The following is a 15,758-nucleotide window of genomic DNA, read 5'->3' as shown; positions in this document are numbered from 1 at the left end:
TGACAGTTTTCCCCACTTTTTCCACCCCTTCAGCAATACTACTGAGGAAACCCCATCTATTTCATCTTTAGGTGCTACTGCCTTTATTAGGTCCATGTACATCTCCTAGAGGTAGCTAGCTTGGTGTTTTCTGCACCCTCTGTCTTCTCCGCTGACTTCCCTTTCTTCTCAGATCTTTTTTGCTTTCTTTCCTCCTGCCAGGTCTTAACTTTATTTATGTTATATACTGCCCTGACAGGTTTTATTTTAGTCTCCCCGACTGCTTTAAAATGGTATCCTTATAAATTTTGCCTCCCAGCAAGGACAATAAAAGAGCCCTAATAATGAACAAACAGCACAGACTTAATCAGCTCAGCTGAGTGCAGAGAAGATGCTAAAGGTTCCATATCTTGACCTATCCATTCTGGGATCTTAGTCCAGTTACACAACCCAGGGCCACTGATAAGGCAGTACAGCCGGCTCTCCTGTACTGGGCCTGGCCCTCATCAGTTGAAAAGGGAGGCCCAGGCACCTGCCAAGCAGGTGGGCTGGCTATACTGCCTTATCGGCTTCCTTCCTCTCCAGCTGGCAGCTGCTGCAGTCACACAGGGGGATACATTCAGGACGGAGAGCAAGGGACCAGCTGGGGTTGGGAAGAAAAGATGGCCAATAAGTTGGAGGGGCTTTTAAACTAGGAGGTGATGAGGGTTCAGAGGAAGAAAGCCAGCAGTGAGCAAAGGACAGATGGTAATGGAGGCACTAGTGATAATATATCCATAACATTTAATCCCGGGGTGAATGAGTTAACAAATCAAAGACGAAGCCTGAGAAAACATAAGGAGAAAATAATATGCACCTGTACAATACTGAGAGGCGTATACACAAATGCCAGGAGCCTAGCTAACAAAATGGGGGAACTGAAGCTACTATTACACAGAGAGGATTTACACTTTGTGGGAATAAAAGAAACTTAGTTTGCCAGCTCACACGACTGGCTGGCAATTATCCAGGGGTATGCCTTGTATCGAAAGGACAGGGAGGGTAGAAGAGGGGAATGGTGTGCCTATCTATCAAGAATGATTTACGGGTGGAAGAAAGCACTGACAATGTAAATTGGTCAAGGGAGGAGGTGGAATCTATGTGGGTGGAACCTCAAAGCGAAGAAGTGGGAAATTATTAGTAGGGGTATGTTACAGGCCACCCAACCTGAAGGAGGAGGAGAAACTTGTACTATAATGGGGTGGGTAACTACATGGCCAATTAGGTTTATTGTTAAGAAATGTAAAGTGATGCACTTGGGGCTAAAAATATAAACTCAAACTACTCCCTAGGGGGAGAACCTCTGGGGGAATCGAGGATGGAAAAAGATCTGGGGGTCCTGGTAGAAGGCAGACTGAGTAATAGCATGCAATATCAAGCTGCAGCAAACAAAGCCATTAGACTGTTAGCTTGCATAAAAATGGAAATTTACTGCACAGATAAAACTATAATGCTGCCACTTTATAAAACTCTGGTTCGGCCACGTCTAGAGTATTCCGTCCTCTTCTGGGCACCAGTCCTCAGAAAGGATGTACTAGAGGTGGGGAGAGTACAGAGAAGGGCAACAAAATTATTAAGGGTGCTGGAGGACTTAATGAGGAATGACTACAAGCACTACATTTATTCTCCCTGGAGAAGAGACGATTGAGAGAAGATATGATAGCGGTATCCTAATTCCTCAATGGTGATCCCAGCGTAGGTAAAAAACTTATCAAGTCTCAGGGAGTGTAAGAGTACAGGGGGCCACACAACAAGATTGGAGGAGAAGCGGTTAAACCTTAAGCTGTGCAGGGGATTTTTCACTGTCAGGGCGCTAAGGATATTGAACTCTTTCACAATTGGTGATGTCATTGGGGGGGGTATTGAGATTTGTAAAAGACTCTTGGACGTGCATCTTAATGAACACAACATACAGGGATATGGGAAATGATTATCGACACTGACACACACACACCTACACAGGTTGAACTGGATGGACTATGGTCTTTATTCAACCTTACCTGCTATGAAACTATGAAATATGTCTTATGTACTGGCCGCTTCCTTTCCTGGTACCATTTGTGTCCATTCACTGTGTTTACCGTGCTTTAGTTTGTGAATGAAAAAGAAGCCTCAGAGTGCTTCCCAGTCATTCATAATAACCCTCTAAACTTCATAGTGCCAAGGTTTGAAGGCCTGCTGGTGCTTAGGATATTAGGGGTGTCGGTGTGAAAAATGGCTCATCCAGTGAGGAGTGGAAACTGAAGCAAAAAGACTGCCGCTCGCCTAACCAGATCCTGGTTGTAATGTATACACACGGTAGCCTTCATCAGTGCTGCTCCACAAACCATGCCCCCTAAAGGGTTTCACCCCGCTCATTGGGGCTTAGTCATAGAGGTAAGGTGTGAGAACAGGACAACAGAATTTATGCATCATTGGCTGTGAGGAGGAATGAAACATGTGCCTATGATTGCTATGTAAGGCGTGATAAAGGAATGTGAAAATAAAGTAAAACAACCTCTTAAATTAATGAATAAGAAAAATAAGGAAGAAATTGAATTAAGGGGAAAAGTAAAAATGAAAATATTAATAATAAAAAAAGGTAATTATTTTATTATTTATATAAATAAATAATAATCAAAAACCTTAAGAATAGCTTATTTATTCATTGCCGTTCAGCAATCACATAACATGTCCCAGTTTTTTTCTGTCCTTAGGGAATTATGTGAGGAATGAGTTTCTTGTACTCTGCTGATGTATGAATCTGTGTCTGTACAGTGGTGATTGATGCTGTGCCAGTCACATGACAAAAAATGGCTTTCAGAATAGAAAATTAAAATAAATAATTAACAGCAACAAAGTGTTTTAAAGCTTCATTGAAATCTATAATTCAAAGTCAATTTTTTTTTCTTGTAATAACATGGTGTAGGTTGGGTTTAGGTTGACTGACAATAGCTTTTACTTTTTTACTCTGTAAAGATATCTGGAGGAAGTTCTGCCAAGCACAGGCCCCTCCAGCCTGTGTCTATGATGTATATGTGCTGGGACTAACTGGGAGGTGAAGCCTCCATCATTCACCATCTTATATCCCCCATAGTGTTTAGCAATATTGGGGCATGGAAAAGGACAGAGGGGAGTGTCCGCTGTGTGTATACGTATGTATGTATACTGTATATATCTTGTGTGGGAAATTAGCTCACAGGGATCACCTTTTCCAGGAAAGTAGGGCCAGCATGCAGGTAATTTCTTTCAAGTCTGGTGGGATGCCAGCTGGTTTGCAAATATGCAAAAACAACAAAACAGTAAAATAAATCCTTGCCGTCTGGCGCTAAACTAAACAACAGGTTTTCTCACTATACAGTGTGGGGCTGGTCCCCATCACCCACAAAAACACACAAGCAAACCTGTTCTTTTGAAAGTCCAAACAGAGCTCCTCTCTCAGATTCCCTTCTGAGTCTCAGGCCAGAGCATTTCTGTGCTCTCTTCCTGCTCATTTAAAGTCCACCTGAGCATGGACTCGGGTAACCCACAATCTCTGGACCGGAACCTAGCCTGTCACAGAGGCTGGAAAAACCCGGGCTGGATTCCGGTTCAGTCTCTCACTAAATATAGCGATTATCTACTACCTCACCTTGCATACCACCACAATATATATATATATACAGTATCTCGCAAAAGTGAGTACATCCCTCACATTTTTGTAAACATTTATTCTATATTTTCAGGTGACAACACTGAAGAAACACATTTGCTACAATGTAAAATAGTGAGTGTACAGCTTGTATAACAATTAAATATCCTGTCCCCTCCAAAATAACTCAACACACAGCCATTAATGTCCAAAACTGCTGGCAACAAAAGTTAGTACACCCGTATGTGAAAGTGTCCAAATTGGGCCCAAAGTAACAATATTTTGTGTGGCCACTATTAATTTCCAGCCCTGCCTTAACCCTCTTGGGCATGGAGTTCACCAGAGCTTCACAGGTTGCCACTGGAGTCCTCTTCCACTCCTGCATGATGACATCACGGAGCTGGTGGGTGTTAGAAACCTTGCGCTCCTCCACCTTCTATTTGAGGATGTCCCACAGATGCTCAATAGGGTTTAGGTGGGGAGACATGTTTGGCCAGTCCATCACCTTCACCCTCAGCTTCTTTAGCAAGGCAGTGGTCGTCTTGGAGGTGTGTTTGGGGTTGTTATCATGTTGGAATATTGCCCTGTGGCCCAGTCTTCGAAGGGAGGGGACCATGCTCTGCTTCAGTATGTCACAATACATGTTGGCATTCATGGTTCCCTCAATGAACTATAGCAACCCAGTGTCAGTAGCCCTCATGTGGCCCCAGACCATGACACTCCCACCACCATGCTTGTCTGTAGGCAAGACCCACTTGTCTTTGTACTACTCACCTGGTTGCTGCCACACACGCTTGACACCACCTGAACCAAATACGTTTATCCTGGTCTCATCAGACCATAGGACATGGTTCCAGTAATCCATGTCCCTAGTCTGCTTGTCTTCAGCAAACTGTTTGTGGGCTTTCTTGTGCATCATCTTTAGAAGAGGCTTCCTTCTGGGATGACAGCCATGCAACTTGATGCAGTATGCGGCGTATGGTCTGAGCACTGACTGGCTGACCCCACCACCTCTTCAACCTCTGCAGCAATGCTGGCAGCACTCATACATCCATTTTCCAAAGACAAGTTCTGGATATGATGCTGAGCATGTGCACTCAACTTCTTTGGTCGACCATGGCGAGGCCTGTTCTGAGTGGAACCTGTCCTGGTAAACCACTGTATGGTCTTGGCCAACATGCTGCAGCTCAGTTTCAGGGTCTTGGCAATCTTCCTTTAGCCTAGGCTATCTTTATGTAGAGCAACAATTCTTTTTTTCAGATCCTTAGAGAGTTCTTTGCCATGAGGTGCCATGTTGAACTTGCATGGACCAGTATGAGAGAATGAGAGCGATAACACTAAATTTAACACACCTGCTCCCCATTCACCCCTGAGGCCTTGTAACACTAAAGAGTCACATGACATCAGGGAGGGAAATAGGCTAATTGGGCACAATTTCGACATTTTCAGTTAGGGGTGTACTCACTTTTGTTGCCAGCGGTTTAGACATTAATGGCTGTGTGTTGAGTTATTGTGAGGGGACAGAAAATTTACACTGTTATACAAGCTGTACACTCAGTACTTTACATTGAGGCAAAGTGTCATTTCTTCAGTGTTGCCACATGAAAAGATATAATAAAATATTTACAAAAATGTGAGGGGGTGTACTCACTTTTGTTAGATACTGTGTGTATGTGTATACTGTATATATATATGTAGCAGGTTTTCCAGGCATTGGGCCTGATGTGGGTCTGTCATTGTTACCGGTTACCTCTCCAGCCCATGTGAGCTGCGACCCTGGGTTTGAGAACTGACACATTGACAACTCCGGCATCTTTGTTTTGTTGGTTTATTGTAATTAAGGAGATAGGAGAAGGATGAGTGGGATACTCCTTTAGGCTCAACTAAGTACAACTTGGGACTTTCTCAGGAAATGTCTGTTAACGCTGTCTTGACACCAGCCGACGCTAGCCAATGCTCACTGACAGTCAGAACACATTGTAACTTGAAAGAAGTGCTAGATCCTCCACCTTGAGTCCAGAAGATCCAGGAATGTAGAACAATGAGCTACAAACACTGCTGTACTGCAAAGTCACTGACTTCTTCCTCTAGCCTTGCACTGGCTTGAGGTAGACTGTTGTGGAATCCTGTATGGCAACTCTCAACTAAGACACTGCACACTGTCTCTTCAGGGTCCAAACTGCAGGTGCCCCCTTTTAACTCTTCAGGGCCCCCTGACTAGGTACTCCCTCTGTCACTTCAGGGTCCTCAACCTAGGTACCCCCTTTGTCTGCTAACTGATATCTGTATCCTAGAACCTTCTCCGGCGTGGTCCCCTCTAACACTTCAGGCAGACCCCCAGGGGCAATCCTCAGTACTCACGACCTGTGTAGGCTTTCCTGGGACTGGACCCCTCTCTCTCTCCGCTGGTTCTCGGCACACCGGATCCCCTCAGCTCAACTCAGCACTCTCTGGATTCTCAGGCAGCACCCGAGACATCCTCTTCCTCAAATAGGAGGAGAGACAGTCTCCCTCCTGGGACTCTGCTTCCGCCAAATCACGCACTTCCCTCAAACTTATACCCACTCCCAGAATCCCTTGCGGCATAATCTGCCTTCTGGGGTAGTTACAAGCCTGAATGTGTCCCCTGATTGGGTTTCCTCCACTGCCCTATGAGAAGCCTCTAACAGTCACAGGAACCAGTGGGGAGACTCCCCTCTTAGCAGGCACACCTGGAAGCCATGACACCCTGACAAAAGAAACCATGGCCCCGCTATTAAGCAGACAAGGCCCACTATACATTTGTCTAGCACCTACCTGTAGGGTGCTACATATATATATGTATATATATATATATATATAGTATACCACTGTGTATACACTGACATGTGTGACCCTATAGTCACATGGTCTGCACAGATAACAAATGAGGATCAAATGAGCAGCTTTAGAGTGGAAACTGAAACTGAAGTATGTTCAGTAGATCATAGATGTCAGCAGCTGGTCTACACAATCTCAGACTGCAACGAGGACACAGACAAGGAGGGAGGGACAGTGAACAACAGGATCAACCAGGATTTTTGCAGTCTACAGAAACAAATGCTCTAGCGGATGAGTGGGTATGAACACACTATGTAATATAGTATGTATTGACAGTTTTCAATGATTTGGGTTTAATGACACTTTAAGTACTAACCCAAAAGTTAATTACCAATTGAATGGAAAATGTGAAGTATTTTAAATAGTTAATTATTTTTTCTTAGTTAATAATGTAATGTGATTTGCTCCAAAGTACTTTTGTAAGGCTACGTTCACATCTTGGCGTTGCTATTTACAGGCGTTTTTTCAGGCATTTTTATGGGCGTTTTTGTGCAGGCGTTTTTAGGTTGACTAGTAATCAATGGAAAAAAAATAAAAACGCCTGTAATCTGCCCAAAAATAAGCTCATGTACTTTTTTGAGCGTTGGGCGTTTTGCTTAAAACGTCAAAACGCTCAGATGTGAACAGGGCCATTGAAATTAATAGGATTTGTCTTGTTGGGCATTTTTTGAGCTGATCCTAGAGCAGAAAAACTCCCCAAAAACGCCCCAAAATGCCTACATGTGAACTTAGCCTAAGGCTTCATTCACACTTGGGTGTTTTTGAGCGTTTTTCAGCTCCAAAAACGCTAAAAAAAAAAAAACGTTCCAAAACCCCATTCATTTAAATGGCCCCTGTTCACATCTGAGCCTTTTGCAAAACGCCTGTAGCTGAAAAAAGTACGAGCTTCTTTTTGGGCTGATTACCAGTGTTTTTGATAAATGTCAATGCCTGCCTCCAAAAACGCCTGAAAAAAACGCCTGAAAATCGTGGTTAAATCGTGGTAAAATCGCAGTAAAAAAACGCGCGAAAACGCTACGCTCAAGTGTGAATGCAGCCTAAATGCTACTAAATGTATTTCTAAATATTTATAACACAGTCATTATAAATTGTATAAACTTAATGTAAGTGCTTTAAGATTAAAGCGGTATTAAAATGATTATAAAGCTTTGTTATTTTTTTAAAAAAAATAAGAAAAATTGATTTTTGTAAGATCTTACCGTAAAATCCTTTTCTCTTAAGCTCATTGACAGACGTAGTCTTCTTGATTCTCAAGAGCTGGGTTATGTTGTCTCCGCAGGAGTAGGAATAGGCAGAAAGACAAAACGTTCTGGCTCCACCTTAGGGGCAGTCCCTGAGGGTATATCCTCCCTCTCTCTGCTACAGGGAATCAGTTCTGTTCTAAAGCAGTAACAGAGAATTTAACCCAACCCAACTCAATGATAGAGGGGCGGGTACTACGTCTGTCAATGAGCTTAAGAGAAAAGGATTTTACGGTAAGATCTTACAAAAATCCATTTTTCTCTATCGCTCATTGACAGACGTAGTCTTCTTGATTCTCAAGAGCTGGGACATCCAGAAGCAGTGCCACAAATGAGGGGTGGGATTGACAAAAATCAAAATCCAATCTAGAAGGCCCAACCGGTGCCAAACTAGAAGTTTTAAAGGCTCATTATAAACAAAGAATGAGACTCAAAAGAAAAATTTTCAACGGAAAAAAACCCTCGAGGCAGACCACTGGTCTCCTCAAATGGCGGCCTGCAAAACCTTGCGGCCAAACACGGCATCAGATGATGCCATTACATCAACTTTATAATGTTTTGTAAAGGTATGCACCGACGACCAGGTAGCCGCCTTGCACACCTGGACCACTGACGCCTGATGGCGAAAGGCCCATGACGCACTAAGCGCCCGAGTGGAGTGCGCCTTAACAGGGAACGGGGGCTCCCGACCCTTAATAGAATAAGCCTGTACCACCGTCTGTCTGATCCATTTGGAAATGGTCGCGGCAGATGCAGGCAACCCCTTTTTGGGTCCATCCGGGATCACAAAAAGTGAATCCGTCTTGCGAAACGAGTCTGTCGTTTTTAAGTTTACCCTGATCGCCCGGACCACATCCAAGGAGTGTAAAGCAAACTCCCGAGGATGACTGGGCTTAGGACACAGGGAAGGTAATACAATTTCTTCATTCAGATGAAATTCTGAAACCACTTTTGGTAGAAAGGATGGATTCGGACGAAGAACCACCTTATCTCTATGAACCACCAGATATGGGGAACGACAAGATAATGCGGCCAGTTCTGACACCCTGCGTGCAGAAGTGATAGCCACCTAGAAGGCCACCTTCTGGGACAACGTAGGTAGAGGAATCTCCCTAATATCTTCAAAGGGAGGTTTCTGAAGAACCGACAATACTAAATTAAGATCCCAGGGTGGTAACGGCGCGCACTGGCGGAGCCAGATGTCGCACCCCCTGGATGAAATTCCGCACCAAGGAATGAGTAGCCAAAGGCTTCTGAAAGAAGATAGCTAATGCTGAGACCTGACCCTTGATAGTGCTCAAGGCCAGTTTCTGCTCAACCCCTTGTTGCAGAAAAGCTAATATTCGACTAACCGAATAAGACCGTGGACGGAACCCCAAAGGTTCACACCATGCAATGTAGGACTTCTATGTGCGATGATAAATCTTTCTGGAAGTCGCTTTCCTTGCTTCAACTAGAGTAGGAATAACTGAAGCTGACAATCCCTTGTCCTTCAGCACCTGGGTCTCAATAGCCAGGCCGTTAAAGCCAGCGATCGTAAAGCAGGATGGAAGATCGGTCCCTGAGACAGTAGGTCCTCCCTGAGAGGAAGTCTCCACGGGACGTCCGCCACCAGTCTGACCACGTCGGCGTACCAAGCTCGACGAGGCCAGTCCGGAGCTACCAGAATTACTGGAATTCCTTCCTCCTCTATCCTGCGAAGAAGTCTTGGCAGTAACGCGAGAGGAGGGAAGGCATACATTAGCTGGTATTGCCCCCACGGGGCGATCAGTGCGTCTGCGGTCTCTGCTAGAGGATCGCGGGAGCGAGCCACGAATCTCTGTACTTTCCTGTTGAATCGTGATGCCAACAGATCCACATCCGGGGTGCCCCACCGTAGGCACAACTGGTGAAAAACTTCTGGATGGAGGGACCATTCCCCCTGATCCAGAGTCTGACGGCTGAGATAATCTGCCTGCCAATTCTCCACCCCCGGAATGAACACCGCAGAGAAGCTGGAACAAATCGTTCCGCCCAGCGAAGAATGCAAGCCACTTCTTTGGCCGCTCGGACACTCTTGGTGCCCCCCTGGTGATTGACATAAGCCACGGCCGTGGCATTGTCCGACTGGATCCGAACCGGGCTGCCCTGGAGCTGCTCGGTCCAGAGAATCAGACAAAGTCTGATCGCTCTCAGTTCCAATACATTTATCGGCCACCTGGATTCTTCCAGGGACCAAAGTCCCTGGACAGATAACTGACCGAGAATTCCTCCCCATCCGGATAGACTGGCATCCGTGGTCACTATCGTCCAATATATTGGCAGAAATGACTTTCCCTGGCTGAGCATCGGAGACCGAAGCCACCAGACCAGAGACTCTCTGGTCTGTTTGCTCAATCGGATCTGATTGTCCAGGGATTCCGGATTCCGATCCCATCTGAGAAGAATCTCTTGCTGAAGAATTCGGGTATGGGACTGGGCAAATGGGACTGCTTCGAAGGAAGCCACCATCAACCCCAGAACCCTCATGCAAGTTCGAAGAGAAGACCAGCTGTTGGATAGTAACAACTGGACTGCTAATTGAATCTTCCGGAGTTTCCCTACCGGAAGAAAAACTCTTGTCCTGACTGTCTCTAGAATTAGACCCAGGTATTCAAGCCTCTGGGTGGGAACCAGAAATGACTTTTGCTGGTTCACCAACCACCCGAATTCCTGTAAAGAAATTATAGTAATTTCTATGTTTTGTAGCAAGGTCTGAGGAGACTCTGCATGAAGCAGAAGATCGTCTAGGTAACCAAGAATCGATATGCCTCTTTGGCGCAGTAGTGCCAACATTGGGGCCAACACCTTCGTGAAGACCCGAGGAGCCGTGGCGAGACCGAAAGGTAACGCCACAAACTGATAGTGGTTCTCTTCTACGGAAAAGCGTAGAAACCGCTGATGTCCTGCGAAAATGGGAATGTGAAGATAGGCGTCCTTGATGTCTATGGACGCTAGGACATCCCCTGGATGCAGGAAGGCTGCTACTGTGCGAATGGACTCCATTCTGAATTTTCTTATGTTGACAAAAGAATTGAGTGCCCTTAAGTCCAGAATTGGACGCACTTTGCCCTCTTTCCTGGGTATTGTAAATAGGTTTGAATAAAACCCCTGAAAACGTTCTGTCCAAGGAACGTGGACTACCACTCCTTGTTGTAGTAAATCCGTGACTGCTCTCCGCAGATCTTCTAAACGATCCAGGGATAGTCGAATATTGGAAGGGAAGAATCGCGCCGGTGGGAGAGATCGAAACTCGATCTTGTACCCTGACCTTATGACTTCGCAAACCCACTTGTCCGGGATTCTGGAAAGCCATGGATCCGGGAACCGGCGAAGACGTCCCCCCACCCCAGTTATGGGTGGGGGCGCACCTTCAGGCTTTGGACGATTTATCTTCAGGTCTGGAGGGGGCGGGCTTTTGCTTGCCCGACCAACGTCCCTTGAAGCCTCCTGAAGGAGCTTTGGAGGACTTAATTTTTTCACCCGCGGGACGAAAAAAACCTCTTGTGAGCAGAAAAAGAAGGCCCTCGTTTTTGACGAGTTCCTTTACCTTTAACATTTTGCGGTAAAAAGGTGCTCTTTCCACCCGTGAGATCCTTAATGATCTCATCTAAGTTGGCTCCAAAAAGACGCTCTCCTAAAAAGGGGATATTAGCCAATGCTTTTTTGGAACCTTGGTCGGCTAACCAACCTTTTAGCCACAGTGTACGCCTGAGAACCACCGCTGAGACTGATGCTCGCGCCAATAATGGAGTGGCGTCTAACGCCGCATTACACACAAACTGTAACCCCTGTATCATTTGTTCCAACAAATCTGATACCGCCTGAGGGACCTCTTCTAAGTCCCGGCGTAACCACTTGGTCCATTCAGTTACAGCCTGCGAAACCAGACCAATAGCAATTATTGGTCTGAAAGCTGATCCAATCAAGGTAAACATGGTGCGAGACATAGCTTCTATCTTGCGATCCACTGGATCTTTAAAAGACGGAGCGTCTTCTAGAGGAATAACCGTGGCTTTATACAATCTAGCAATTGGTGAATCCACCACAGGTGGTTCTGTCCATTTTTTAATGAGGATTTCCTCAAACGGATAACGCCTGTTAATGCGTTTAGAAATAGTAGAAGTGCGTTTTGGCAGACTCCATTCTTCTTTGATTGGATTGCCAAAACATTTGGGCAATGGAAAAACCTTCGCCACTTTGATGCGTTTTTTAGTCCCAAAAGGGATTTCAGTTTCAACTATTTCCGACGGAATACCCTGTAATCTTAAGGTTTCTTGAACAGATACAATGAGTGCGTTTACCAACGCTTCCTCTTTGGCTATGGCTGATGCCGAAACATCCTCCTCACTGTCTGAAGAGACAGTACACGAGACACCAATCCCAGATGAGGTATCTGCAACTGCAGAAATAGGCTCAGAGTCTGAATCCGAGGTTTCAGATAATAAGGGGTTAGGCGGGGGTCGCTTTCTTGCGCCCTGTCCCTGACAAGCCACTTCCACCCGGGACACAAAAGTTTCCATAATAGCTGACAATGATTCAATCGTCAGTGGGGTGCTGGAGGATCCTGCAGACCCCTCGAGGGGATCCGGAGGAGATACATGAGTGGCAGGGTCCATGTTAATTCAGGACACCTTTGCCAGAAAAAACAAAAAAACTTTTTTCTTTTTTTTTTTTTTTTTTCATGTGTCTCCCCCTAGCGCAATAGCGCCCCTCAGAGTACCTGCTTCTCGATCCCCACAGAGAGAGAGAGGGACCCCCAAGGCTCACCAACCGATGCAGTGAAGTTTTCAACCAACTGCAGTCAGCGTCTGTCTTTTACAGACTGGAAGGAGCTGTTGCTTTTTCCCGGGTAGAAGGACGTGGCTCCGCCCCCTGTGTACGCCTTCCGGCGTTCCCAGCTCTCCACGAGGTAGCTGGGCTCATGAAACATGGCCGCCCCCATGCAAGAGACATTAGACTCCAAAAACATGGCGGCCGGCGTGACCTGAGGACATACATGCACCTGGTCTACGGCAAAATGGCGGCAGACCGCCGAAAATCGTTTTTCCCAGCAAACCCACCTGCATCTCTGCTAAGTGGCGATTTATTGATCTACAGGAGATACACTACAAATAAGGTAGGATTATACCTCCTATGTCTGCTGTAATGCTACAGTCTGCTGGGTAGAGTGTTAGCTCTCAAACCAAGTCCACTTCCCACAAACACATACTGTATTTACAAGGGGGACTTTTAGTGTCAGATATATACTGACCATGGATGGAGGGGCCCATAATTCATACTGCCTCATAACGAGGAAAGAAAAAAGGGAACGTTTACTCACCATACCGAACCGACAGGCACCCTCTCTTCACAATACCCTCTCCACCGGGGTGGGGGGTTGTGGACCACTCCGGACGCCTCGACTCTCTGCTTCCTGGCGTCCAAGCGAGACTTTTAACTCGCAAGGTCAGTCCCTCCACTGGGACTCCGTCGCGGCCGACCCAGCGCGGAGCTCTGGTCTGCACGCGCTTGTAGGCAGAAACCGGGGTGACCACTGGATCTCAACATCCAGCCCGTCGCCCGGCCCCGCATACTTACTTGAATGTGTCGCGGCCGACCAAGCGCAATGCAATGGTCTGCGCGCGCTCGTAGGCCGGCTGGGGTGACCACTAGTGTCGCCCAGTCCGGCGTTTTTGCTTGAAGATCTCACAGGAAAAAAACACTGGAGAAAAACTACCTAAAAAATATTTTCTCTAAAGAAAAAATCTTGCCAGGACCAAAAAGATCCCAGCAAGGAACTTAGGTCCTTACTCCTGACTAGACAGAAAAAAACTGATTCCCTGTAGCAGAGAGAGGGAGGATATACCCTCAGGGACTGCCCCTAAGGTGGAGCCAGAACGTTTTGTCTTTCTGCCTAGTCCTACTCCTGCGGAGACAACATAACCCAGCTCTTGAGAATCAAGAAGACTACGTCTGTCAATGAGCGATAGAGAAACATGTCCTTATCTGCGGAGTGCAATGGTTTTGCACAGTGCAGCTCTTATTCTCCTCTTCTTGGTTACTCCCGCTGGCACCTCGATTCCTCCCCCTCGGTAAGTGCCCCCATAGCAAGCCGCTTGTTGTGGGGGCACTCATGCATGCTCACTCCCAAGCCCCACTCTCTGTGTCCATAAGACACACAGAGTTGGCTCGGCCCTGCTCCCTCCTCACTGGCTGTGATTGACAGCAGGGAGAGCCAATGGCTCCTGCTGCTTTATCTGAGCCATTGAGGAGGGAGAGAGCAGAGAAAGCCTTGGCTCTCATGCACAGTGCTGGATTAAGATTGTGCTCAGGTAATTATTTAGGGGGCTGTGGAGGAAGCTGCATGAAAAATAGAATGCAGTAAGGGAAAAGAAAACCTTCTGCTTTTACAACCACTTTAAATACAAAACTAAAAATGTAATACATTGCAGCTTACTGATCCTTAGATGTGGTGGCTGCATTCATTTTTTTTTTTTAATAGGCTTTTCCCCTCTGTTTTTGCCTTGTGATGTTACCAGTAACACACCTGAGAGTGCCTCCACGCTGGATAAAGGAGCACATGGGCACCTTTTAACAGCAGCATTGGTAATCTGTATTTACACAAGCAGTTACAGCAACAATCTTTTTGTTTTGGGATAAAAGTTTTACATAAATGGACAAAAACATAGCATTGTAAGCACCTCTGTCAGTGGTAAATGGTCTTTCTCCACACTTATAACTGCTATATTTGCAGGTGTCCTTGTTCTGTTGAAAAACAGCAGACTTAGTGGCTGGATCACCAGGTGAATATAAAGAAAAAAAAGTCTATAAAATAAAAAATAATGTAGCCATCACATCTAAGAATTGGTAAGCTGCAATATAATAAATGCTACCACTTTAAGTACAGTGTTTAATAAAACTAGAGGAAGTAAACACTTTTGGTTCATTATGCATAGCAACCATAACTTTTCTTTTGTTTTTCTTGTGTATATTATGAGAAAAAAAGCACATATTTTCTTACAACTAGTAACACTTCAATTTCTTTTATTTATTTCAAACATATTGTAAAGAATACAGGTAATAAACAACTGTAATATTTTTTGTTTTTTTTTCTGATTTTTGCAGTGTTCCTACATACCTGAATGCAAACAAAACTACACAGAAGTAGCATTGCATATACAAGAAATTCAAAGAAAATTTAATAAGTCATCTTCATTTGTTTGCTATTTTGACCCAAAAGGAAGATATAAAAGTACAATTTTAATGAGAAAATTTGGACCCCAGAAGATGATTTCATATTTTTTTTGGCCAACTTCGATGTTTGCTGTTGGACTTTGTGTGGTTATTATTGTTAAAATCAGCCAATATTTTGCCATGATTTCTTTGCAAGCAAACAAAGCACTTGAAATTGTCAAAGCCTAAACCAGCTATTTGTATCTAAAATATATTCTGTTTCAATATATACAAGCACAGTTGTATATTGTATATTTCTATATAAATGAGTAAAGGAGGAAGCTGAGCAAACGAAAACAAATATACATGGTATAAGCAATGTATTTGTTATGGTAGGTAGGTGGCTAATGTTGGGAAATACTTACTAAATACACATGGATGAACAGAAGCTGCTGCACGTATTTTGTAACATCTTGTGGAACTAAACTCACCGCCCTCCTTCTTCCTCTTGCATTACTCTCACATTTTTATAAACATTTTTTACATTTTTATTTTTTTTAATGTATGTACTGCAAAGCAGCTCTTCCGGGTTTCTGGCCACGTGTGCAGAAGTGCCGACGGGTGGTATAGTGGCAATCTTCCAGAAGCTGGCAGCATTTCTGTGCGTACATACTGTATATACGCCACTAGTACCTGCCAGGTCCTAGATACCTGGAAGACACTGGTGGCACATATATGTGCATGTATGACAGACTGGTATCAGGAGAGATTCAGGTACTTATGCTAGTTATATTTAAACAAACAGTTGCTCACTTTTAAAGGAATACACATCTAGATCAATTTGTGTTTTTTTCTAT

General features: G+C 44.9%; 1 protein-coding gene across 1 annotated transcript in view; it reads left to right on the top strand.

Annotated features, from left to right (window-relative positions):
* Positions 1-15,387, top strand: part of KCNMB1 (potassium calcium-activated channel subfamily M regulatory beta subunit 1) — a 101,047-nt gene extending 85,660 nt beyond the window's left edge. The window contains exon 4 of the mRNA XM_082255329.1: positions 14,854-15,387. Coding sequence (XP_082111455.1) covers positions 14,854-15,150 — 297 coding nt within the window. The 3' untranslated portion in view covers positions 15,151-15,387. The remainder of the gene's footprint in view (positions 1-14,853) is intronic.
* The last annotated feature ends 371 nt before the right edge of the window (positions 15,388-15,758 follow it).

Source organism: Pelophylax lessonae (assembly GCF_965119305.1).
Source record: "Pelophylax lessonae genome assembly, chromosome: 4".
In the NCBI taxonomy this organism is placed as follows: Eukaryota; Metazoa; Chordata; class Amphibia; order Anura; family Ranidae; genus Pelophylax; species Pelophylax lessonae.
Note: the sequence above shows the minus strand (reverse complement) of the source record. Positions and strands in the feature narration are given on the sequence as shown.